General features: G+C 54.4%; 1 protein-coding gene across 11 annotated transcripts in view; it reads right to left on the bottom strand.

Moving 5' to 3' along the window:
- PKD1L1 (polycystin 1 like 1, transient receptor potential channel interacting) overlaps positions 1-26,299 on the bottom strand; it is a 125,891-nt gene that overhangs the window by 11,465 nt on the left and 88,127 nt on the right. For 9 of the 11 annotated variants that reach the window (XM_058725593.1, XM_058725586.1, XM_058725589.1 and 6 more), the window contains 14 exons: positions 25,834-25,969; positions 23,200-23,338; positions 22,148-22,232; positions 21,707-21,859; positions 19,855-19,973; positions 14,344-14,454; positions 10,189-10,312; positions 8,394-8,477; positions 7,309-7,481; positions 6,089-6,323; positions 5,284-5,388; positions 4,871-5,011; positions 3,233-3,367; positions 969-1,178 (listed from right to left, as the gene is read on the bottom strand). In XM_058725593.1, coding sequence (XP_058581576.1) covers positions 969-1,178; positions 3,233-3,367; positions 4,871-5,011; positions 5,284-5,388; positions 6,089-6,323; positions 7,309-7,481; positions 8,394-8,477; positions 10,189-10,312; positions 14,344-14,454; positions 19,855-19,973; positions 21,707-21,859; positions 22,148-22,232; positions 23,200-23,338; positions 25,834-25,969 — 1,950 coding nt within the window. Of the gene's footprint in view, positions 1-968; positions 1,179-3,232; positions 3,368-4,870; positions 5,012-5,283; positions 5,389-6,088; positions 6,324-7,308; positions 7,482-8,393; positions 8,478-10,188; positions 10,313-14,343; positions 14,455-19,854; positions 19,974-21,706; positions 21,860-22,147; positions 22,233-23,199; positions 23,339-25,833; positions 25,970-26,299 lie in introns of those variants that run through there. The other 2 variants (XM_058725590.1, XM_058725597.1) reach the window with 2 other exon arrangements.

Below are 26,299 nucleotides of genomic sequence, written 5' to 3'. Positions count from 1 at the left end.
GAGAGGTGGGTGATGATTTGATGGCTGGCTGGCTGGCTGGCTACATGGATAGGCGGATGGATAGGTGGGTGGATAGATAGGTGGATAGGTGGGTGGGTGGGTGGGTGGATGGATGATTGGCTGGCTACGTGGATAGGTGGATGGATGGAGAGGTGGGGGGATGGCTGGATGAGTAGATGGGTTGTGTGGGTGGATGAATAAGTGGATGGATGGATAGGTGGATGGACAGGTGGACATATGAATAGACAGATGGGTTAACGGATAGACGGATGAATAGGTAGATGGATGGATGGATAGGTGGATAGATGGAGGGAGGAATGGAGGGAAAAGGGAGGGAGGAAATGCAGGAGGGAGGGATCTGTGGATGAATGGGTGGATGCGTGCATGGATGGAGGGCGGGATGGGTTAATGGGTGGACGGGCAGAGGGAAGACTAGATGGATGGATGAGCCGTGACCAGGAAGCTAGAAACACTGAAAGAAAAAAAGGACTCAGGTCTGAGTGTTGTCAAGGTGGGGGTTTAAGCTGGTGTGTGTGTGTGTGTGTGTGTGTGTGTGTGACATGACTAGATTGGCAAGTGGCAGATCAGTAGGAAGGTGGGAAACGGATCCCCATTCCAAACTCCGCCCGAGGTTAGAGAACCTGTCCGGTGAAGGCTGGCTAATGGAGTGAAACCTTTGTAAGATGGGAAGTTTGAAATAACAAGGCAAGAGTTAGCAGCCACCACGAGAGGAGGAAAGAGGGTGCAGCTCAGCGCTTGGAGGGCTGGGGGTCTCCCTGGAGAAGGCAGCACGCTGGAACGCTCGGTCTTGCTGGACCTGTTCAGGCTGCAGGAGTGTCCAGCCCCTGTCCCTCGTAGGGCAGAGAGGCCTCAGGGAGCCATGGCCACGTGGAGACGTGCACACAGACAAGGAGAGTTTCACGCCTACGGCAGACCCTGACTTCAAAGTCTGGGGCAGGTGCACGTACCGTTCCCAACCACACGGTGCTCGTTACTATAAAGAAAGCCCCGCAGCACCAAGCTGGGGCCCGCGGGTCAGACTTGGAAAGACCGGGGAACATGTCTCTTTGGCGTCTTCCTGGAAAACGGAACGGCAGGCCTCGGGAGACGTCCGTGAAGGTGCCAGGCGGTGCCACGCGCAGATGGGAGTGGGCTGCTAGCATCAGGACGCCCGCCAGCTGCGGGGAGAAAACCCGCCACCACTCACCTGCCTTGGCCCTGGTTCGGAGGAGCCCAAGACCCGCCTGGGGGCTTCTGAGGGTTTCCAAACAACAGCACGCTTGGAGAAGCAGCTTTTCGGGAGTCGATCTTGTCATCCCTAGTGCCCGGTTCTGTCTGCTGCACCTTCTCTGGGGCCCTGCCCCTCCCCTCCTCCTCCCTCACCCCTCCTCCTTTGCTCTCACCTCCCCTCCTCCTCCCTCCCCCCTTCCCCTCCTCTCTCCCTGCTCCTCCTGCACCTCTCCCCTCCCCTCCCCCTCCTCTTCCCTTCCCCTCCCCTCTCCCCGCCTTGTCTCCCCTCCCTTCCTCTTTCTCTCCCTCCCTCACTTGCCCCTCTCCTCCTTCCCTCCCTCCCTCCTTTCCCTTCCCCTCCCCACTTCTTCTCCCCTCCCTTCTCCTTCCCTAACCCCTCCCCCTTCGCTCCCCCTCCCTTCCTCCTCATTCCCCCTCCTTTACCCTTCCCTCCTCCCCTCACATCTCTCCTCTCTTCCTCCCTCCCCCCTCCCCTCTCCTCTCCCTCCCCTCTCCTCCCTCCCTTCCCCTCTTCCCTCCCTTCCCCTCTTCCCTCCCTGCCCCTCCCCCTCCCCCAGTGCCCACCAGCTCCACCCCCTCCTCTATTTCAAGTGCCCAGGTACCATCTCTCCTCTCTTCCTCCCTGCACCCCACCCTAGCTGTTGGCAGCCATGCTTCATGTCTCCAGCACCTGGCAAGGAATCAGTAAAATAAACCACTTAAGAAGCAAAGGGAGTTACATTTAACTCAGGTCAAGTTTTGTGGTCTGGTTGTTGTGCCACATGGGAGACTTGATCTAGGAACCTCGGGTGGTACCACTGGTCCAGTGTGCACGTGTGTGCACGTGAGCGTGTGCATGTGTGTGCACATGTGTGCAGGTCTACCCTACCTGCACAACAGACTGCCAGCCCGTCGTCACGGGTCTACGTGGGCCCCAGCCCAGCCCCCCCCAACCCGCTGGCCCCATTTCCCATGCTCCTAGCCCCGGCTCTGTACCCGAGGCCTCCCTACGAAGACGCTGGCGCTCCCCTCACTGCTGTTTACTCTGAGTGGAATCACAGACGCCAGTGGTCTGCCACGTGGGCCGAGCAAGTGCAGTTCCCCCGCACACCTGTCCCCGCGCATCCCATAATTTCTGAACAGTTGGGGCTCTGCCACTTATTTTGGACAATTTACTCATGATATTCTGTGTTCTTCTGAACAAAAAAGCATTTTTTTGAGTTGCGTAGTGGTATAACAATGACCAGTTTAGTAGTCAGAAGAGTTCCACATACGCGCAGTCTCCAAGCCCAGGGTAAATGGCCAGGCACACACCTGCCATGCGCTCCTGGAGGCGGAGCTTGGGTACGGGCCCACGGTTGTGACAGCAGGCTCTGGAGAGGTGCAGTTGGGCATGAAGCCGGGTCTCGACTCCGGGGTCAGCTGTTCCCACCTTGGTTTGCTGGGCCTGTCCTGCCGAGCACGAAGCCAGCAGGGTTTGGGGATCTGTTGCTTGGTTCCCCATGTGCAAGTAGAGTCTGGCACCCTGACAGTCAGATCACCTGATCAGATCACCTGGCCTGGACCCTCCCTCGGGAGCAAGGGGAGTGGAGGCCTCCCCGTGAAGAAGAGCTGGGCTGCAGGCGGCCTGGCTGTAACAGTTCAGGGAGGGAACCACCAGACAGCCCGGCTGCCGTCCCGGCATTTAGCAAACGCTCCGCGGGGGAGAACGGCTGCTTTGGCAGTAGTGATGGTAACAATGCGGCGGGAAGGCGCGGAACAGAGCAAGCGTGGACTCGGTCGGGGCTCCTGTGCTCACGGCCACAACTCACCATGTAGCGACTGGCACCCATGACGGAAAACCACGGGGTGATGTTGGAAGCCCGGGGCTCTAGGGGTGTCTCAGCTTGAGAGCTCGTCCCTCCCCGTCACCCCACCCAGAGAAGGTGCTAACAGAAGAGGACGCCGGCCGTGCTCACTTATTGCGGAGGGAACCTGACCCTGGCTCTGGGGGAAGCCTCACCCCTGCCGCGAAGACACCAGCGAAAGAACGGCGTGTCAGGAAGGAGCAGGATGCCACGGGTGTCTGGACACCAACGAGGCAGATGCACTTCAGCGTCAGGACGAATGACAGGGTCCCCTGCAGCCACGACACCCTCTGAGACAAAAGGACAGAGCGGGTCAGCACGTCACCCCAACTACCGGCTGTACCTGCCGGCTGTGTGCGAGGGGAACACCCAGCAGGCAGTCGCTGCATGTGATGACGTCCTGGTCCCAGGTGTCGGAGGGACAGCAAGCAAAGTCTGCAGAATGGACTAGGGCCAAGGACAAATCATAACGCGCGTTCGGAAAGACCAGGCCTGTGTTGGGACCCTGCCGGTTCTAGAAACACCAGGACAGCTTGTCGGGGCTTCAGTTCACTGAGCTGCACAACAGCAGCCACGGAGGAGGCAAAGGCCCTTCCCAAGGCCGACGTTTGGGGGGCAGCCGTGTGCTGAGTGTGGCCAGGCTGCCAAGCTGGGCCGGCTGACTTTAGCCCCGATGGAGAGTCTCGGGGCCCAGACGCCCCCATCTGTGAGGCTGTGATGAGGCGGGCACAGAGACAGCGGGGGCCGGTGCCTCCCTGAAATCAGCAAGGAAAACGCCAGCATGGCGGCCACCATTACGGGAGGCGGAGCTTGGGAGACCAGCAAGGGAGTGCAGACATGCAGTGAAAGGCAGACAGGAGCCCGCCGTCCATCCCAGAGAAGTGGCCACCCTCCTCCCCAGAGCCTCCAGCATTGAGGATGGACACACGATAAACCAAGTCAGCACAACACAGCTGGTCAGCACCGTGAGGACAGGGCGACATTCAATGGACACGTGGAAGAGGGGTGAGGGCACTGCCTGCTCTGGGCCAGCATCTGTGTGTGCAGCTTGACCTCGGGGCCCCACCGTGCACGGCCCCATGCCAGCCTGGAGGATGGTCAGCACCTGGGGCACAGAAGAGCCCATTCTTCTAGGTCATTCTGGGAGGGCCCACCCTGGGGGTGTGAGGTCACTCGGGGCCCTGGCTGCCACCCATTGGGTGGAAAAGGGAGCTCCCAGAAGACCTGCAGGGTCAGGGGGGTGGCTGTGAGGCCGCAGGACAAGGAAGCCGAACATGAGAGCTCCACCTGCCTACGTCCACATCCACGACAGCTGTCCACACCACAGGCTGTGCTGGGCACCCCCCCCCCCCCCAGCCCCCGAGGACTCCTGCCTGGGCTCACCCACCCGGATGTGCACTTGGCCCTGCTCCTCTGATGGAGCCCAGGCTGGTGGGGGTCAGTCCCTGTGGCAGGACCAGGGCCCTCCTGCATCATGGGAGGGGCTGACTCCACCCACCTCCAGGGCGCTGTTAGGAGGAGAGGAAACAGACACGATGTGTCTCAGTCTCTCATGTAGAGTCACTGGAGCAGTCCGTGTTCTAGAGTCACGTTCCAGACACACACATGCACCCCTGCAACATGTCCCCTAAGGACTCCAGGCCCTTCCCTGTCCCATTCACCCTTGTCCTAGGCTCAGAGCATTTTCATTCAATATGGAACAAATCCCTTGTCTAGAACCTTCTAGAACGTGGATGACCTCCTCCTTTGGGCAGCCTCACAGAGCACGTGAGGCCCTGGATGCCCTTCCATACCTGATTCCATGAAGTCACAAGACTGAGGTCTAGAAACTCGTGGAAAAGTCCCTTTTGGAAGTGGTCGGCCATCTCCCCGGTGAGAGTGACCAGGTGGCTGGAGGCTGCGTGGTAGGCGAGGCCGGCTCCAACCAAGGTGAGCTGCAGGGTTGAAGAGGAAGGTGCCTCAGGGGGCTCCCAGGGAGGCCCCCCCAATGGCACCCGCATGGCACGGGGTGCAAAGTAACAGCAGGAGCAGCGAACGGATGCTGACCCCATGCTATTTGTCATCAACACGACAGAGGGGGACACGGCAAGACGCTTGGAATTAGCTAGAGCACAACCCGTTTCTTGCTAAAATTATCTTCCTTTTCAGGTAAGGACACTGGTTTTCTGGTACCATTTTTCTCGAGGACGACGACAGGAGAGCCTACCTCCAGCCAGCGCCCCGGGCTGTGCCAGTAGCTGCGGACGCCCGTCTCAGCCATGCCAGAGAGGTGCAGACACAGGCCGATCAGGTTGAGCGCCAGGAAGACCAGCTAACAGAGGGACACACGAGACAGAGATATGATACACTGTGTTTCCAGGTCTGCGCTCCCAGCTGGCTCCCCGCCAGGCACCTGGGGCTGTTGGTACCCTTCCCGCAGGACCCCCCCCTGCGGGCATCAGTTAGGGACACAGGTGAGCTTGTGGTGGGCCCCATGCGCAGGCAGACCCTGTGGTGTGAACAGCATGCAGCCACCCGGTAGGGTCCTCTGGCCTGTCCTCATACAGCTCCAGAAAACGACTTTCCACAATTTGTGAGATGTGTGTTATTATCGGCTCCTGGGCCAGGCAGAGCCTTTGAAGCTCCCGATGAATAATTTCTTGAAGTTCCTGCTTGCACGCATTCATCCATTTGGAGCAGCAGCAGGAACAGGACGTGAAGGTCCGAACGAGACGTGTCCCAGGGCAGGTCAGCCGTGCTGAGCCCCCGTGGACCCTCCCAGGTAACACTTTTAAGCTGAACAAGCCTCTTTCGGGACACTCCTCCACCCCTCTGCGGAGCACTGATGCCAACGCACATCTCAAAGCAGAGAGAGGGTGCCGACTGTCCCCTGCTGGGCCCTGCGTCACAGGGGGCAGCACCGCGGGTCTGTGTGGACGTGGGGAGCAGGGACGCGGTGGGAAGCCTGGCGGGTAGGCCGCCCCAAGTGGAGCCCGGGACCCACAAGCAGGCACGGGTGTGGGCAGACCCACCTCAGGAAGCGTGAGGCGGTACCACCGGGACGAGTCGCTGTGGAAGACGGCCACCGACTCCACCAGCGGGGAGAGGGCCAGGCCCCCTGCAGGGAGCAGTTCAGCGCGCAGGGACACACTGGACAAGAGTTGAGTCGGAGGGTTATAGAGAGTGAAGTGCACGGACACGGCTCTGGTGCTATGGTCTATCCACCTGCTGGTCCTGAGGCTGCTCAGGGCCGCGTGCGCTGCCGCCCTGCAAAGTGGTGCACGTCGGGGTGAGCCGGGGCCGCCACCCCAGACCTTGCGCCCCCGGCCTCCGAGGCCACCCGGGATCCTGGGGCTGGACGGACGGGCTTCTGTGTGTCTCCCCTCTCCTTGCCTGGGACCCTGAGGCAGGGCCGCTCCACAGAAGGGAGGCCCTGCATCTGGCACGGGCACAGCTCGGGGAGAGGCGGCCACCTCTCATGGCAAGGCCTCTAAAACCTTCATTCCTCTTTTCCTACTGCAGACTCACTCTGGTGCCGGAAAGACGCTGCCTTTGGCCTGTGTTTAGTGACAATGCAGTAATTTCCCTCCTGTGCTGCTGGTATCACTCACAGGCACCTGTCACCGTGGCTGCCTGAGGCAGGGCCCTTGTTGCTGTCAGACAGCCCACCTCTGTGCAGGCCATGGGCTGTTACAGCTGCCGGGGAGGCCGGGCTGGGCCACCAGCTGTGGACGATGGCCAAGACTCAGGTGCCCACCTGCACAACGCAGGACCAAGGGGAGGCTGTCCTCCTTTGTGGAGCCCCATGAGGCCCAGTGTGGCTGCGTGAGGCCCAGTGAGGCCCTGTGCAGCCCTGTGAAGACCAATGTGGACCCATGAGGCCCAGTGAGGCCCAATGAGGCCCTGTGAGGCCCAGTGAGGTCCTGTGAGGCCCACTGCAGCCCTGTGAATACCGGTGTGGCCCCGTGAGGCCCAGTGAGGCCCGTGAGGCCCTGTGAAGACCAGTGCGGCCCTGTGAGCATCCTGCTCAGCACAAAGCCGTTGAGGACAAATGTTCATTAGGTTTCCTGAACTCGAGCCTTCTGGCAAATTCTGGGGGGAAGTTTGGCTTTTCCTTCTTGTGCTGAGACTGAATCCCTACATTTGCAAGAGCTGCCCCTGACCAGGGCGGGTCGCGCCCTTGGCATCTGGCCACCACACAGAGTGATGGACGGGCAAGCGTGGACGGAGCTGACCTCTGGATCACACTGACCTTGTGCTGCCCAGGCTGAGCACCCAGTGCTCCCTCGCCCCGTAGTCCCTGGGGCCACTTGCAGCCACTCCCTGGATGGCCGGATCTGTCACAGAGCTGGTGTCGGTGGCTGCCACTTGGGGGCTACGTATAGGAGGAGAGTCTTCAGTAAGCACTGAAGGTGGGCTGGGAAGCTGTAGGAGAAATAATCTGAAATAATCAGCTGTAGGAGGGATAATCAGATGCATGTTTCAAAGTCAGCCCTGCGGCCTGGGCTGTACACACCTGGCCACACGCGGGCACATGCTACCCTGACACACGGCCCCCACTTCCTCAAAGCCCCGTCACCCCTGGGCTCTGGCAGAGCCCGAAGGATCCACTCCGCCACGTGAAGGCCATGCACCTGTCTGGGCTTGGACGTCAGAAGGGCTCCGTTGTCATGGGGAACTTGGGCAAGGTGCCCACCTTCGAGCACCCCCTCTCACTAGGAGACACGAGAATACCGTTTTCAGTATTTTGGGGCTGTCCTGCTTTCGCCCAGCGTGCTGGGACGGGCAGAGGGCACGGGAAAGGTCTGGCAAGAGAAAGAAGGGCAGGTGACGCCCACGGTTGTCCCAGACCCTGGCCGCTGACCGTTTCCAATCACAGCCAGGCTCCCAGCGAGGCTTCTCATGGCCTGTGGCCTTCCTGCCCGAACGTCTCCCAGACTTTCCGAACTCGGAGTATTTTACAGAGAACAGACTGGTGGGCGCCAGAGGGGAGGTGGGGCAGGGGGACGGCTGAAGCAGGTGATGGGGGTTAAGGGTGCACTTGTGAGGAGCACCGGGTGATGCACAGAGTTGCTGTATCCAGTGCGTATTGTACACCCGAAACCAGTGTGACATGGCATGTTAACTCCATGTTAAGTCCACGAATCCACACATAAATCCACACGTGCACACAGATAAATCATACATGCACACACACACAAACACATACATACATCAATCCATCAATCCATCCATACATATATAAATGGCAAATCTCAGGAGAAAACACACACGCACACTCTCACGTGCACTCACACGCGCTCACGCAAAGAGGTGACAAGAAGGAGAGCACCCCACCTCGCACTCGCTGTCAGAGGAAGCTCTCAGCTGTTTAATGACCAAAGCGCCCATGAGGTAGCACTTCCCGCCAAGGGCTCCAGGCTGGAGGAAGAATAAAAATGGAGACGCCTGCTACTCCTGACACCATTATCACCCTGTATGGCGGCTAATTGGAATTTAAATAAAATTTTAAAAAATAAATAAAAAACAAACAAACGACAACCACAAAAAACATGGAGACGCCTGGACAGACGGCAAGCCTGGAACGCGTGGTGCACCACCCTCTGGAAGCCCCAGCGACAGGATTACCCGGCAGGATGGATTTAACAAACATTCTCTGGAAGACACAGCTGCCTCACAGTCTTTGCACCAAATCTAAATGGTCACTTTTTGTCTTTTTTTTTTTAAGTTAAAAAAAAAATTTATTTATCGAGAGAGAGAGAGGAAGAGAGAGAGGGAGAGAGGGAGAAGAGAGAGAGAGAACAGCAGGGAAGGGGTGGAGAGAGGGAGGGAGAGAATCCCAAGCAGGCTCTGCACCATCAGCACAGACCCCGATGTGGGACTTGAAGTCACAAATCCTGAGATCATGACCTGAACCGAGATCAAGAGTCAGACACTCAACCGACTGCGCGCCTCCCCCCGCCCAGCAGCTCCTGCTTTTTGCCTTTTTCTAAAGTGTCTCTGGCGTCATCCACGTGACAGCACAGAATACGATAAAAGTGGAATCAGAAACGCAGCCGACCCTTGAACACCACACTTTACACTGCACGGATCCACTGACACGTGGGTTTCTTTAGATGAATACAAGACAGAACCGTCAATGTACTTTCTCTTCCTTAGGATTTTCTTAAGGAGATTTTCTCTTCTCCAGCTTACCATTATTATAAGGACACGATATATAATATATCTAACATGCAGAATATGTGTTCATCAACTGTTTCTGCCATTGGTAAGGCACAAGGTCAACAGTAAGCTGCCAGTAGTTAAGTTTTGAGGGCATCAAACCTTGCACGTGGAATTTCAACTGCGTGGGGGTCAGCACCTCTGACCTTGTGCTGTTCAAGGGTCACCTCTATGGTGTTTGAGAAATGCAGGACAAAATCATTTTATTTTCTTAAAGAAAGGCAGAACGTAGGGTCACCTGGGTGGCTCAGTCAGTTAAGTGTCTGACTTCGGCTCAGGTCATGACCTTGCAGTTCGTGGGTTCGAGCCCCGCATCGGGCTCGGTGCTGACAACTCAGAGCCTGGAGCCTGCTTTGGGTTCTGTGTCTCCCTCTCTCTCTGCCCATCCCTCACTCATGCTCTGGTCTGTCTCAAAAATAAACGTTAAAAAAAAGGTAGAACATAAAAGATAAACAAGGGAGAGGGTTATTATATGAAATGCATATATTCACTGTAAGTTTTTTTTCAGAATTTGGGGAAAGCCTTGCCTCTCTCTGGAAGCTTCCTGGATGCTCCCCCTCTGTCCTGGGATGCCCTGTGTCCTGTGTCACAGCATTTTGCACACTGATCTAGCCTTCTGTCCCCACTGGCCCACAAGCTCTGGTGGAGCCACCATGCCCTGCCTCCGGCCCAGCCTGGAGATTTCAGGCGTCCAGAGGTGCTGGTGCAGCTAAGCCAGGTGCACGGATCTGGAGCAAATTCGTGCTGGGCCGAGAAGCAGCAAGATGCACCCACAGCCAGGAGCTGCTGGCCCACAACCTAGAAGTCATCCACGAGCACGCAGTGTTGCAGGTCAGGTGTTTGACGATCTCGCCCACCGTGACATACTTCCCCGCAACGACCCCATGTTGAAGGGCGGACAGAAGCCCACCTGAGCACGTGGCACGCCGGCTGTGTGGGCGCCTCGCCCGTGCAGGCCATCCAGCAGCGTGGTCAGACTCCAGTCCCACCAGGCCCCCACACTTGTCAGGCCGCCGGAGGAGCTCCTGGCATTCCTGAGCACAAGAGCAGAAACCAAAGGCTATTTTTCTGTAATGTGCGTTTCCAGTACCTGCAGGAATAAAAGTGGGGCTGTCCGCAGCACGGGGTATGGTGTGATTCTGGATCGTGCTCTGCTCCTCGGCGATAGGCGGGAAGACCGCACAGTGATGAAGCCACCTGTCCCTTCGCTCACCTGTTCACTCGACAAACTTCACCGTGTGCCGGGCACAGGTGGGGAGAGAGAAATCATGCCCTGGCCCTCTTGTGGGGAAACAAACAATAAATCAAATAAATAAATAAGCAAAATGGAGGCTGTGTCAGGGGTCCACATTCAGGAGAAGAAGCTAAATCATAGGAACCCGAAGGCAACGAGGGAGTGAGCCACATGGATGTCAGAGGGAGAGTGTTCCAGGCGGGGATGGTGAGGCAGAGGCTTGGACAGGCACGGGCCTGTGAGGTCAAGGAAGGGTGTGGGGGGCAGTGTGGCCAGTGCAGAGTGAGCACCAGGAGGGGACCAGAGGAACAGGGGCCCCGGGACTCACGGGTAGAGACATAGCCCCCTCTCCACACCACTGCCTGATGGACGGCTTCCCCCTTTCTTCCCCAAAGACCCAGAATGGCCGCCAAGCCTCCCAAGACGGCCTGAGTGTTCAGTGAATAGGCACAGACTGGGGGCAGAACGACACATAGTAGGGGGTCAACAAATGTGGGTCTGGTTTTCTTCCAATTAATTTTTATGACTCTTGTCAGATATCTGTTTCACTTTTCCAGCAAGGAACCGAAGTAAGGGACCGCCGGAATTTCGAGCTGACAATACGGATGGTTTCTGCTTGCTCAGACAACGCAGTGAAGCCACGCGCACGGGCCCGAGCCGCACATGGCTGCACAAGGAGCAGACATGTGCCTCCGAGCTGCAGTCGAATGGAAAACGAAACGTTAAACTTCTTTAGAGAGAGGACAAAATACTTTGCCCTGCCTCGAAAACACGTCTATACATGTGGCTTCACAGAAAGGACCCTTAGCCATGGCAAGGATGCTGTGCGCCTAACACCCCCACAGCAATGGCAACCGGTCTCACGTCTTACTACATCTGGGCCTCCCTCCATGAGGAGGGGGACCGGGACACTTCTCGGCGGAGGTCATGTTGTGGGAAAGCGACAAGAAGTTAGGAAGTGACATGAACTCCAGTCATCCAAGGACACAATTTCTTGTTCTCCACGTATGCGGAGAGCAGGGGGTGAGCCAAACAATCCAAGAGTGTTCTCGCTCCGTATCAGAGCTACTAAATCAATCAGGCCCACAGAGCTGGCTAAACGTCGCAAAAATAAAGTTAGTGGCTATTTTCCACTTATGGCCCTTGGATGGCGTGACTATTTCATGTACTGGAGCCTTATTGGGTGGTTTGCTTCTGTTTAACTTGGGACTTTCACGGAGACTTGATAGAGTCCAGAAAAACTTCAGATAAAACTTAAATATGATGGAACCCAATCTCATGATCGTTGTTTTTCTATGACAGAAGAAATCAAGCTGCCCAGCTGCCTCGCTGTGCAGATGGGGATACGCAGGCCCAGGGTCAACGGACTTGCCCAAGTCCCCTACTAAGCAAACAAAGCCCGGTCCCTCAAATAGACGTAGTTGGTTCTTCCTGTCTGCTGGCAAACGCTGAACCCTGAAAAGCTGTTGAATTTTCAGGATTAGGTACCAGGGGAGGGTAGGGGGAGAGGGTCCCCCTTGAGGCATCCCAGTACAAGCCAGGACACATCAATACCCCTCCCCTGCCCAGTGGCCGGCACATCCAGAGGTAGTGAGATTTTGCGTCACAGTGGGAGACACAGGTCTACACAAACCAACGGGACCAGCATCTGAGCCACGAATCCAAGCATATCCATTGCTCTACATGTGAGGCTTTGCACAAATATTATCTCAGCTGTGATGTTTCTGATTTGGGGACCGAGAGGAACTTCTCGTATGAGAAGTATGTCAAGTAATGCTGACTTACAAAATAGGAGATCAAAAATAAACCATCCGAGCCAGAAATATCTCTGGTTTTCATCTCCTTTTCCAGAGAGAACCACCCAAATGGTCACTTTGCTTTGCACGCAGCGCCTCCTGCTGGCCCAACATGTGCCTGTGTGCAAGTGGGCGGGAAGCTGAGAAGTTGGTCATTAATGGAACTAACTGCGGTTGCTGCAAAGGTGGGGGGCAGTTGCACTGCTAGAACATTCTCTGGTGAGCAGCTGTGTTCCTGTGTTCAGTACAGAGTCCAGACTCATGAATGTGGACGTCCTGCTCCCAATACTAGTGGGCCCTAAACCTGCATTTGCTAGCCATCATCTGGGTGGGTGTCAATCACCACCTCTCTCATAGAAGACCAAAGCAAATATGTCCTTAAGTAATAGGTAAATTAAATGGATTTGCCAGCCACCCACATATGTCCCCCTGACATCAACAAAAATAAAGTCCATCAAGTTGAATTAGTCAAAGGCAACAAATTCATAGAAAAAAAATCCAGGAATGTGTTTCAAAATATTCTCCAGAGAGTGGCACCTGGGTGGCTCACTCGGTTAAGCGCCTGACTTTGCTCAGGTCATGATCTCATGGTTCGTGAGTTTGAGTCCTGCATCGGGCTCTGTGCTAGTATCTCAGAGCCTGGAGCCTACTTTGGATTGTGTCTCCCTTTCTCTGCCCCTCACCCACTCACGCTCTGTCTCTTTCTCTCTCAAAAATAAATAAATATTTAAAAATTTATTTTTTAATATTCTCCAGAGAAAGAGAAAGTAGATCTTGGAACACGGTATTTTATTTCCGCCTCCTTGACCACAGTAAAGAATCTATATGAGTTTGTGTCATGCACTTCAGAAATCAAAGCCAAACTTCTTTGAAAAGAACTCTCAGACTGAATATTTTTTGGCAGGAGAAAATAAAGTCACTTAATAACAACTTTCAAAAAAAAAAAAAAGAGGAACGGGCACATTAAGTGTCCACATTGACACAGTTCATGTCTCAATTTTGGAACCACCAAAACATAGAGAAAATTATGGCACAACAAAATGCTGTCCGTGGTTGCCTCTGGATGGTAGTGTTTTTTTTTTTATTATTATTATTGAGCATTTTCTGCTTTCTATGTTTCCATTCTTCTGTGTTTACCTACAATGAATATGTACTATTAACAGCAGGAAGAAACAAATGAGCATGTGAGAAATGGTAGACAACTTGAGGGTCTTACCACTGCTTGAAACTGTAGCCATTGGTTATGAATCACAGCAGCCTTTGGCTGAAAAACTCAGATGTTCTCCGCAAAAAAACAAACAAAAAAAAAACAAAAAAACAAAAAAAACCACAAAAACAACCTCAATAACCTGATTTAGCATCTTCGCGCCAGACCTTAAGGTACCTCAAAATATCGTTTCGCTATTAATGAAACTGAGATGCTATAAATGTGCCCAAAGTCTGCCAAAAAGGGGCCTCCTGTCAACAGTGGGGACAGCAGTGCCCGAGCCAATCTGACAATTTTTTCCAGATTTCACATGTGGGATAAGTGGTGAAACACCCTCTCTGGACCTCAATTTTGTAAAAGGAAAGTGTCCCGAGGGAGAGGATGGATCCCTTTCTTCTCTGACAGATGGCCTGTAATAGCAGACAGACAGACTTTTGTTCAAAATAACAGAGTAGGGGCAGCTGGGTGGCTCAGGGGGTTGAGCGCCCGACTTCAGTTCAGGTCATGACCTTGTGGTTTGTGAGTTCAAGCCCCATGTCAGGCTCTGTGCTGACAGCTCAGAGCCTGGAGCCTGCTTCAGATTCTGTGTCTCCCTCTCTCTCTGCCCTGCTCCCACTCATATGCACACACACGCTCTCTCTCTCTCTCTCTCAAGAATAAACAAACATTACAAAAAATTCCTACTGAAAAAAAAAAGTAACAGAGTAAAGTAACCCTCACCCTGGAACCCCAGGCTCCAGGACCGCCCCCCTTCGGTGATGCTGTCCATGACAAACCAGTCCTTACGCGGTGGCCCTGGGTTCAGAGAAGTCTGAGCAAACATCCTACCTTGTAAACTCATTCCGGATAGCTTGATTGAGGAAATATTCATCCTGGGAGACTTTCCCACACAGTACAAACCAATGCAGGAGCAGCATGAGGGTGTACATGCAAACGTCTCTGTAAGAAACACAGTTTAAAATTGGCGTCCACACAGACCCTGTGTGCACAGACCCAGCAAAATATTTTTCATGGAATGGACCTTTGAAACCCCTGGGTGAATTTTTGTAGAAGTTGAAGTATGTACTGAGGTTCTTTTTTTTTTTTTTTCCCCACACATTGAAATCCAATTTTCCTAGCACCATTTTTTTTTTAAAGTAGGCTTCATGCCCAGCATGGAACCCAGCATGGAGCTTGAACTCACCACTCTGGGATCAAGATGTGAGCTGAGATCAAAAGTCGGACACTTAACTGACTGGGAGCCACCCAGGCACCCCTCCTTGTACCATTTTTTAAAAATTGTTTTACATTTATTTATTGTTGAGAGACAGAGAGAGACAGTGTGTGAGCTGGGAAGGGGCAGAGAGAGAGAGAGGGAGACACAGAATCAGAAACAAGCTCCAGGCCCCGAGCTGTCACCACAGAGCCTGCTTGGGATTCTCTCTCCCTGTCTCTCTCTCTCTGTTTCAAAATAAATAAGTAAACTTTTTTTTAATGTTCATTTTATTTTGAGAGAGAGAAACAGAACATGAGCAGGGAGGGGCAGAGAGAGGGAGACCCAGAATCCGAAGCAGGCTCCAGGCTCCAGGCTCCGAGCTGTCAGCACAGAGCCCGACGCGGGGCTCGAACCCACAAACTTGAGATCATGACCTGAGCCAAAGTCGGTCCCTCAACCAACTGCGCCACCCAGGCACCCCTACTGGTACCATTTTTAAAAAGGCTACCCTTTCTCCAATGAGACGGGCCTTCGTGTCCCATCAAAAAATCAACTGAGTGTATTTGTGTTGGTCTGTCCATCTGTCCCTGATCTTTGGGTCTGTTCTATCACCAATCCCATGGTGTCTTGGTTGCCGAGGCTTTACGGTAAGTCCTAAAGTCAGTCCTCTGGCCTCTGAGTCAGTCCTCAGTCCTTCTGTTCTTTTCCAGAATTGTTCTGGTACCCTAATTCTTGTGCTTTCTATTGAAGTTTCAGAATCAGCGTGTCAAGATCTATGAAAAAGCTTGCGGGACGCTGGTTGGGAGTACACTGAGTTCCTATGGATCACTTGGGAAGAACTCACACCTTCACACAAGGATCCCAGCCAACGGACAGGTCTCTCCGTGTCTTTACATCTTCTTGGATGTCTTTCATTAGTGTTCTGTGGTTTTCAGCATACAAATTCTAAACGTGTTCTTGGATCTGTATCCAAGAGCTTCACTTCTGTTGTACTACTGTATACGCTATTCCTTTGTGCACTTTAAATTCCAGCTGTTCCCTGCTGGTGGTTGGGAACAGAACCGACTGCAGGGTGACGTTTCTCCCGCAGCTTTTCTCAATTCACGTAGGGGTTCTAGGAGCCTTTTTCACGGAATATTTGAGAGTTTTCTGTACGGACTAGTCCCGTCCTCTTGCAAGAGGCTGTGTTATTTCTTCTTTTCAAACTGGTAAACTGTGTATTTCCTCTTCCTGCCTATGGCATGGGCTAGGCCTTATAACAGGAGGTTTAATCAGGGAGAGACAAGGGGACATCCTTGCCTTGTTTCTGATTCCTAAAAGCACGCCCTGGGGCACCTGGGAGGCTCAGCCAGTTAAGCGTCCTACTCTTGATCTCAGCTCAGGTCATGGTCTTGCAGTTTGTGAGTTCGAGCCCCATGTCAGGCTCTGTGCTGACAGCGTGGAGCCTGCTTGGGATTCTGTCTCCCTCTCTCTCTGTCCCTCCCCTGCTTGCTCTCTATCTCTCTCTCAAATAAAAATAAACTTAAAAAAATTAATAAAGATTAAACCAAATTTAAAAATAAAAGCACACACTGTCTCACCACTAAGTGTGAGGTTAGGCGTAGGGTTTTCATGGATCCCCTTTATTGTTTTACAGAAGTTCTTTTCTATTCCTAGTTTGCACAGATGTTTTTTCTCCATGAATGAATGTCTAATCTGGTCAAATGGTTTCTTCTGCATCTATCGAGATGATCAGATAGTTTTTCTTCCTTGCTCTGTGGATACAGTGGATTCCATTCACGGTTTCCTGCTTCGGCCTCTCTTACCCCCTCAGGCAGCACCCCTACTTGGGTGGAGGGAACTGGCGCTGTCGCTGCTCCCCTCTCTGTCCTGCTTCCCGGGGACCCCAGCACGTGCTCTCTTGTCAGCTGCAAGTTAGCACAAAAACGTGACCAGACTAGGACCAGGCCCTTTGGGGCAGGTTTCCTCCTGGGTGATGTGTTTCCCACCAGGAGACACATAATGTCTGGTTCTTTCTTATTTTCTTCATGGTGGCCTTTGTGGATGATTGATGCTTAGACTCGTTCATTCATTAAAGGCTGAAAAATGGTCCAATCCTATCATTTTGTTTTCATCTATCTGTTAGCTGGAATACCTCTGTAAAGAGAAATATTCCTTCCCTGTTATGTGATTTCCCAGGGGCAGTTTGGGAAGACGGGACCGATACTTTGTTACTGGCTTTTTGAAAGTTGGTTCCCACATAGCTGCCAGCGCCAATCAATTACATTTCTGGTGTCACGGCAAATCTATGGATATTTGATGAGCTTTAATTCATTGTTACCAAGATCTCTATCATGATCTCTGATTTCATGTCTAATTACCCATCTCTGACCCACTCAAGCCTCTTCAAACTGGGTTCCGAGTCTAGTTATTGTTTCCTTGCTTACCAAATGTTCCAGGCTTATCTTACACGTTTTCTATCACAGACTTGAAATCATGAAATCCAACGATACCTGTTTCTTTTGGGTGGAAAACGGTATTTGTACACCAGGATCTAGGCTACAGTTGCTCATTGCCCCTGGGTTTTTTCTAGGCCTTTTCTTGGTAGACAGATGTAGAAAAAAATTTTTTCCTCATTAAAAAAAAAAAACTATTATTTCATACTTATACTTTTTCTTAAAGCATTTCTTTGAAAAATTTCTCAATGTTTACTTAGTCTTGAGAGACAGACAGAGAGAGAGACAGGGCTTGAGTAGGGAAGGGGCAGAGAGAGAGACACACACACAGAATCCAAAGCAGGCTTCAGGCTCTGAGCTGTTAGCACAGAGCCCAACGTGGGGCTCGAACTCACAAACCGAGAGATCATGACCTGGGCGAAGTCGGACAGTCAACTAAGCCACCCAGGCGCCCCTTTGTAAAGCATTTTTAATGTTTATTTATTTTTGAGAGAGAGAGAGAGAGAGAGAGAGAGAGAGCAAGCATGAGTGGGGAAGGCGCAGAGAGAGGGAGACACAGAATCCAAAGCAGGTTCCAGGCTCTGAGCTGTCAGCACAGAGCCCAATGCTGGGCTTGAACCCAAGAACAGCGAGATCATGAAGTCAGACGCTTAACCCACTGAGCCACCCAGGCACCCCAACATATTTACAGTCACTTTTAATTCAAAGTCAGGACTATAATGTTTTAACTTTTTCAGACTCAAATCTGCACCTCCTTTCTCCCACACTGAGAATTAGGAAGTCACAGAATCCCTCATTTGCCACATCCCACATGAACCAGCGCTCAGAATGAAGACAAGAACGCTGCGCTAATGACAAATACCCTTGTGGAACCCGCTGGATGACTTTCTCTCTAGTTTCTCTGTCGTTAGGGAGCAGGCTTGTAAGGTCAAATGTTTTCATCTTGAGGCAAATTTTTCAAAGTCCTATTCCTTTTCTGTCCCCTAAGTAGCAATTTCCTAAAGTGGTAGGAAATCCCTCGTTCTACTGAGGACAAGCAGATGCACAGAAACTCGATTCCTAGCAGTTGGCCGAGTGGCGGGTAGCCCATACGTACATTCTTTCCCACCTGCTTCTCTCCTGTAACAGAGAGGTGTCCCCCGTCTGTGCGGACAGTCCTCGTGCTCCAGGTGCCCTGACCTCCCGCAAGACAGCAGGGTTATTTTTAGGCTCTTTCTACGGCAGAAGGTCCCGCACGGCCTGTCTCGTGCCTGGGTCGTCTCGAGGTTTTGCTGACGCGCTTCCTGGAGCGGGGCCGCTGGGTCGAGGCAAATGCATCTGTGACGGTGTGGGGCTTCCCAGGTCCCCACGAGGGCGGTTCCATTCCGCACTCACACGGGCGCTATGTGACAGCATCTCTTCCCCGTCAGCTCACCCACCAACCACTGCAGATTTCTGCACTTTTAGTCTGCAATTCACTCGCTTATGAGCCCAAGTGCTATCCTCACCTGTTGGCTTCCTGAGCCCAGTTTTGTTCTAAAGAGTTGTTGGTCTTTTTTCCATTTATTTAAACCTCTTTGTATGTTAAGATACTCCTCTTAGTTTGTCACTGTCTTTTTACTTTACGTATGACATCTTATGTCGCACCAGGTGTCTCTTCTTTGAGTCTGACGTCCCCAAATTTGTTTCCTCTTCCGTTTCTGGACTTTAGGTCACAGGGACATTTTCCTCACCCACAGGTCACAGAGAAATTGACACGCACTTTCTTCTGGGACTTGCATGGTTCTGTTTTCACATTTAAATCTTCATCCGCTTGGAATTTGCACGTCTTATGACAAAAGCATCCAGTTATTTATTTGTTTTTACGCTTCTCTCATGACCGTTCAATTATTCCTGGTTAAAAGCTCCCTCGTTTTTCTGAAGATCTGAGATGGTGCCTTTGTCACACACTCACATCGGGTGGCATTTGCATTTGGGTCAATTTCCGGACCTCCTCATCCATTCCGTGGGGCCGTCTCTTATTCGTGTGCCCAGAGCCACGCTCTTCGGGGGCTGCGGTCTTACCGTCACGGCCAGCAGAGTGAGCCCCACGCGCTGGCTCTGCCTTCTGGGGTTTTCCTGGCCGGTTCTCCATGTTCCTTCTTCCAGAGTGACTCGATCATGGGCCAGGACGAGTGATGAAGGAGGAGGAGGAGAAAGAAAAGAAAACCAGAAAGGTCTGCTGGCCGTTGATTGAGAGCGCGTTACAGTTGTAAGCTAATGTTAGACGGCACTCTAGAAGACAGGTGTCGTCTTCCCAGTTGAGAAGAGAAGAGGGCATGTGTTTCTAAGTCATCCTCACGTTACTCCGGCTGCACTCGCTTCTCCTCTACCTGATGCCTGTGTGGGTCTCTTGTGTTTTATTTCCCTGACCCGCTAAACAGTCCTCTCAAATATGTGAAGGGCCCTGCGTTTTGCATTTTCGTTTTATAGCCTGTTACCTGACTCAATTCCCTTCTGCCTGTTTTCTTGTTCATTTTTGTAGGATTTTCTAGACTGTTAGTCATGGCACATGCAAACGGAAAAGACTCAGCCTCCTGCAAACCTGCTCTCTCTGGACCCACCATCCCCTTGGTGCCCCTCCCCTGCGGCTGAGTCCCCACCCGCATGCCACAACCCCTGCTCCCAGGCTACCAGCGCCTCCTCTGCAGGGGGGTGGGAGCAGAGCCACCCCGTCGGGCCACCACCCACCTCAGGGCCACCCGCGTCCGGGTCTCTCTCATCATCCTCTCCCTGGTGACGCTGAGCTGGGCCGTGGACGGTGGACGTGCCCAGCGCAGGCGGCGTGCTCGCTGTCGGGCAGCCACCATCTGTGGGGACGACAGCGCTGTGAGCCGGGGGCCATGGATAAGGGCAGGAGGTCCCGCAGTCCGGACTGTTCATGCGGCCTGGGGCTGGGGGCAGAGCCACTTTGTGCGGGTCACATACAGCAGGCGGGCGGGCAGTGGGCCGGTGGGGGGGCAGGTCTCTGCCAGCTCTGGGGACAATGTCACTGCGCAGGGGGAGCTGTCTGGCACCGACTGATTACAGGCATGGGTTAGGTGCTCAGGACACCTAAGAAGTCAGAGACCCCTGTCCCGGGAGGTCATATGGGTGGGGCCCTGGGGCAGGGATACTCCTACCCCCTGCAGCCATCGCACCGTCCTCAGTCCCAAGGAGGACAGGACGCACCGAGGGACACCTTGGGCGGGGGCACTTGGCCGCCAGCCCCGCATCAGGGCCGCACCTGTGACCGGGCTCAAACCGGAGGCCAAAGACACAGAAGGGCCAGCAGACCTGCCACACAGGGGCGGCGACTGCCCGTGGGACAGAAGGAGAAAGAAAAGAGACCAGGAAGGTGAAAGAAACCAGAGCCGTGTGCTGAGGGCCACCAAGTGCAGCAGGCGTGTGGCCGAGCCTTGCGGCCCAGAGCCTCGTCACCACCCAGGTGGCCTCGGTCTAATTACATCATTGCTCCCAGCTTCACTGTGACTGATCTTACAGCAGGTGCAGTGACGCTCCCGCTGCACGAGGTGGTGGGAGAAACACGCTGAGTATGAACAAGTGGTTGGGGTGGGGCACACGCACAGCACGTGCTCTCCATCACCAGGGGGGCGATGGGTTACTCAGGCAATCATGCCATAGGCCAGTTAGCCTCAGGGCTCACTGGTCACCTGCGGAAGGACGGCAGTTGGGTGAGAAAGGTAGGGGTGAGGCCCATCAGTGAGCTGGGGCGTGTCCCTGGTCATTCCACAGGAGGACACAACACCTGCCGGGGACCAGCCCGTACCCTTCCGCACGGGAGACCTTCTTCTGCCTTCGTGTTGTCCACCCCACCCGAGAGAAGGCTGCACACACAAGGGGGGTACTGATGGGAGGAGGGGGAGGAAGCAGCAAGAATTAGATTTGTTGTGAAACGCACATGACTTAGAAGTTCTCCAAAATCATGGCCAAGAATTCTACTTCTTATCTGCTTCAATAGTTTAAAGTAGGCTCATGGGGCGCCTGGGTGGCTCAGCTGGTTGAGCATCTGACTTCCGCCCAGGTCACGATCTCACGGTTTGTGGGTTTGAGCCCCATGTCGGGCTTTGTGCTGACAGTTCAGAGTCTGGAACCTGCTTCTGATTCTGTGTCTCTGGCTCTCTCTGTCCCTCCCCCGCTCACGCTCTGTCTCTCTCTTTTGAGAGCGACATGTTTTAATAAACATTAAAAAAATAGTTTAAAGTAGGCTCAGGCCATGATCTTGAGGTTCATGCATTTGAGCCTCATGCTGGGCTCTGTGCTGACAGAGCACAGCCTGGTTGGGATTCTCTCTCTCTCTGTCTCTCAAAATAAATAATAAAGTAAAAACTAAAAGAAATAAATACAATAGGCGACTGTTCTTGATGCTCTGATTTCTCCGGGATTGGGGCAGAGGTAAGGAAACAGGTCTTGAGTGCTCACGCATTGCGTACGGGCACGTGAAGCAGCAGAGAAACTACATCACACCCACGGGTCTCCAAAAACGCAGTCGAATTTGAATCCAAAGAGGAAGTTCAGACCGGCCTGCGGAGGCCGGGCTCACCTCCTCCATCTGGCTTGCACGGTGGGCCGTGGGGGACCTTACACGTCCTTCCAGCTCAGAGCCCAGGTCCTTGGTGGCCTCACGCAGAGACTCGGTGAAGAAATGTGGGTCGTCTCTCTTTCTCCAGGCAAAGCCCAAGGCCACGAGGCCAACCTGGAAGGAGAAATTAGACAAGGCACTGTCCTCGTCCCCCATCCCTATGACCCATGGAGCTGTCTCAGTCACAGGCTCAGGCGCACCCTAGTGTCACCTGTCTGGGATTCCTCGCCTACCCACTCTCCGGGAGAGGCGGGTCCAGAGCCTCTGTGTCCCAAGGCTCCGTGTCCTCGAGTGAAAAATGGGGTTGGAGAGATGTCATCACGTATCACCTGAATGGAGCCCTGGCTCCACGTCCAGGCCCCTGCTGACAGGAAGGGACCCCAGCAGGAGGGCCCCACTCACCAGAAGTGGCTGGGTGACAAAAACACAGCACAGCACGGACAGGGTCAGCAGGTGCAGCCACTGTGCACATTGTGTCGGGTTAAACCTGTCCCCAGGGAGAGAGCAGCCGTCAGTACCTGCCTATCTGTGCACAGGACACCAGGCCTGAGGGTCTGCGTCCTTGTGATGGTGCGACTGAGGGCAGCAGCGGTGGGCCTGTGGCGGAGAAGGGGCAGTGGCAGTGGGCGCCCTGTTGTTCTGCCCAAAGAAGGGAGTTCTATCTGTCTGGAGGGGATGTCAACCCCGCAACAGAGAAAGGAAAGCCCAGCACAGGGACAGAGAGCATGGGCGGGGAGGGGTAATAATAATGACAATAAACTTTGCATCTGCAAAGCACTGAGCCTGGAGGACTTCATTTGCTCCTTCTAAAATCTTACAAACTAGGTACTGTGAATGTTCCCATTTCACAGAGGAGCAAACTGAGGCACAGAGAGTTTTTTTTTTTTTTAAGTAACTTGTCCATCATCACCAGGTGAGTCAATATATGCATGAAGAAAGGGAAGAGTCAAGGGCAGAGGGGCAAGTATCTTGGTTTTATGGCTGTTCCTCCTAGGCCCACAGGAGCCATGCTGAATGGCCTGCTGAGGAGCAGGGGACCCAGATGGAGAGGCCACCGTACTGACAGAATCAGAATCCCTGAGATACGTGCATCTTCAACAGACAGGGGTCGAGGGTTCCTCGCTGAGCCAGTAGCCTGGCTCAGAGCCCAGCTTCTTGGGAGCTTGGTCGCTGGACCTCTCCTTCCCGAGGAGGGTCTCGAGGCCTCGGGTGACACCCGGGGCTCCATCTGGGTCGGGCTGCTGTCCCAGAGCTGGCTGGCCAGGCCCTGGGGCTCTTGGGGATTTGTGTCCAGATTCTTCGCCCGCAGGGCCGTGGGAGGGAGACCGGAGGACGAAATTAGCAACGGCCACATCTGGGCTCACACTTTGCGTTCCCAGAAATGCAAGGAATCTTTTTATCAATGAGAGACTTTCCCAAAGGCCCGAGGATATTTGAAAACCACTACTGCTCACCTGTACCCCAGAAATGCCGTCCCCAAGCCACAGGCCACAGACACCATCCAGCAAGTGGCCCACGCTGCGAAGCCCGACCAAGGCGGTGGTGCCCTCGGCCACTGGAGCACAGCAAGTCGTCCAGACCCACTGGTGGGGACTAAGGGGGAGCAGGGAAGAGGCACACGTGTTAACAGACCTCACCCCTGCCATCTGAGTGTGCCTGCTAATTCTATGTCAGTGGGCCTGGGTCATGGGTGTGCAGACATTTGGTTGAACATTATTCTTGGTGTGTACACAAGGGAATTTCCAGAGAGATGAACGTTTAAATGGCTGCACTGAGGAGCACCTGGGTGGCTCAGTCAGTTAAGTGTCCGACTTTGGCTCAGGTCATGATTTTGCGGTTCATGGGTTCGAGCCCCACATCGAGTCTCTGTGCTGACAGCTCAGAGCCTGGAGCCTCCATTGGATTCTGTGTCTCCCTCCTCTCTGCCGCTCCCCCACTCGTGAGCTATTTCTCTCTCTCTCTCTCTCAAAACTAAATAAACATTAAAAAATTAAAAACAATAATAAATAAAATAAATGGCTCCACTGAGTAAAGCCAGGTGCCCACCCAGTGTGGGTGGACCTCATCCAATCAGGTGAAGGCCTGAATACAACAAGAGGCCCACCTTCCAGGGTAAGAGAGAGTTCCTTCTGCCTGACGGCCTCTGAGCAGAACATCTGCTTTTTCCTGCCTTCGGATCTGAGCTGAAACATTGGTGCTCCTGGGTCTCCAGCTTGTGGACTGTGGGTCCATGAGAACTGCCAGCTTCCATGAGCACATGAACTAATTCCTGACAGTAAATCCTTTTATATATACACACACCTCTGCACATATGCACCGTGTTATAGGATTTGCATTTCCGTGTAGAGAAATGAGGTCTACAGAGTGGCCGGCTGCATGCAGTAACCACCGTTTCAGTCTGGGTGAAATGGGGATGCATTTCTCATATGGTCATTCTCAGGACAGAGTGCTCTTTATACTCAGGATTTTCTACCAGAATTATGCCACAGTCTGGGCTACAGTCTGCTGCTGTATCTGCCTCACAATTTATAGTTTTCACTATGTGTATTGAGGAAGAGGAGGGGAAGGAGGGGAGAATCAGAACAAGAACAGAGAGGAGGGGGTGGAAGGAGCAGGGAGGAGGAGGAGGAGATCAGGGCCAGAGGAGGAGGAGGAGGAGGATGCAGGAGCAGGGGGAATAGGCGGAGGAGGAGGGGGGAGGACTATGAGAAGAGGAGAGAGGAGGTGGGAAGGCGGGGTGGGGGAGGGAGGAGGAGGGAGGAGCAGGGGGAGGACTACCGGAGATGAGGAGGGAGAAGAAGAGGGAGAAGGGGGAGGAGCGGGGGGATGGATAGGGGGAAAGAGTGGGAGGAGCAGGAGGGAGAGGGAGGAGGAGGGAGGAGCAGGGGGGAGGGATGGGGAAAGAGTGGGAGGAGCAGGAGGGAGGAGGGGGAGGAGGAGGACCAAGAGAAGAGCAGAAAGGAGGGGGAGGGAGGAGCAGGGGCAGGAGCGGGGAGGAGGGAGGAGAGCAGGGCCAGGCAGAGGAGGAGGAGGAGGGGGGGGGGCCACCTGGGAGCAGCGCCTCTCGCGGCTCCGTTGTGTAATCTCTCTGGAGCCGAGCACTTCATCAAAGGGTCCCCACCCCCATCTCATGTCTCCAAGAGGAGGCCGCTGGAGCCCCGCTTTCTCGGGTGATTGCTCGATAGGAGGATCCCAACCTGTTCAGAGGCGGAAGGTGGTGCGGCTCTAGGGCCGCCGCCAGCAGCAGAAACCGAGAAGCACCTGCTGGGGAGGAGGTGCTAGGCAAGGGGGGGACCCTTGGTGCACGTACAACGGGCTGTCCTTCCTTGATGACCTCCTCGAGTCTGGTCTGCCGGGCTGAACCCCCAGGCTCCCGGCCCCGTGTGCGTGACCAGTTGTCGGCCGCAGGTGGCCGTCCTGGGGTGAATGTGACCTCCAATTCCTGCGGGGTGGGCGCCTGCACTGCACGCCGCTGGCCCAGGACCTCAACCGTCACAGAACCCAGGTGCTCGACACCCATCCCCCACGTGCGGGGTGCTGTGCCCACCACCAGCGCCAGCCCTGCCGACACCGTCCACTCGGCAGCGTCCGCAGCCGGCACCTGCAGCTGGGACTTGAGGCCTTGGGTGGCCTGGAGCCAGGAAACACCACTCACACGGCCTACCACCCCGACCCCTGCAGCCACGTGCACCTGCCGGCCCAGGTCCCCGGCGGCCCCTTGGGTGGCCCTGACTGGCTGCTTGGCTGCCCGGCTGCCCCACCGGGACCCCGTCCCTGCTGGCTCAGTGCTCAGCTCCTGCTTGGTCTGGAGCTGCAGCTACCCACTGCTGTGCAGCAGAAATAGTTGAAAGCATCAAATCTCAGAACACTCAAAAAAAAAAGTTAGGTCTACTCCTGACTTTTTAAAAGTCGTGACCAGACCCATGTAAGTAAACACTGGAAACGGCCAGGACTTTGGAACAAAACTGATGGCTGTTTCGATGGGCCTGGTTCATGTGTGACCAGAGCGTCCAGGGTCATCGGGCCCGACTCCCCAGGGGCCCAGGACAGGAGGGGGCCTGGCATTGCACACCCAGCCCCGACATCACCTTGTGCCCCCTCCTCCCCCTCGGCCCGCTGGCGGGGGTCAGCTCCGCAGGCCTCCAGCTCCGGGGTCGGACCGCCTGCATCGTCACCGCCTGCTGCCCTTCTGCGGGCCCCGGCGTGCCCAGGGAGAGCGTTATGCTGCAAAATACAAAGTCAGGACGAGGTTAACATCTCCGTGCATTCCGTCCTCTGGGGCCATACTGTGTCCTCTGAGCCACGGCTTGTGAGTGCTCTCAGGGGGTGGGCCCGGACCTCCTCAAGCCTCAGGCTGGGCAGGGGTCTGGGGAGGAGGCATGTGGCCCCGGGACCAGATCTTCTGCCTCTACAGAGAGCTGTGGGGTGTCACCTGCCCTCCAGGGGGCTGACCTGGACCTGCCAGAGCAGTGGGGCTTTGAGGCTCACAGCGGGAGGGCAGAGAGGCTGCATGGGGGTGGGGATCGGGCATCTCCAAGCAGGGGAGCAGAGGGG

The sequence above is a fragment of the Neofelis nebulosa genome, chromosome 4 (assembly GCF_028018385.1).
Source record: "Neofelis nebulosa isolate mNeoNeb1 chromosome 4, mNeoNeb1.pri, whole genome shotgun sequence".
In the NCBI taxonomy this organism is placed as follows: Eukaryota; Metazoa; Chordata; class Mammalia; order Carnivora; family Felidae; genus Neofelis; species Neofelis nebulosa.
This window is presented reverse-complemented; position numbering and strand designations above follow the sequence as displayed.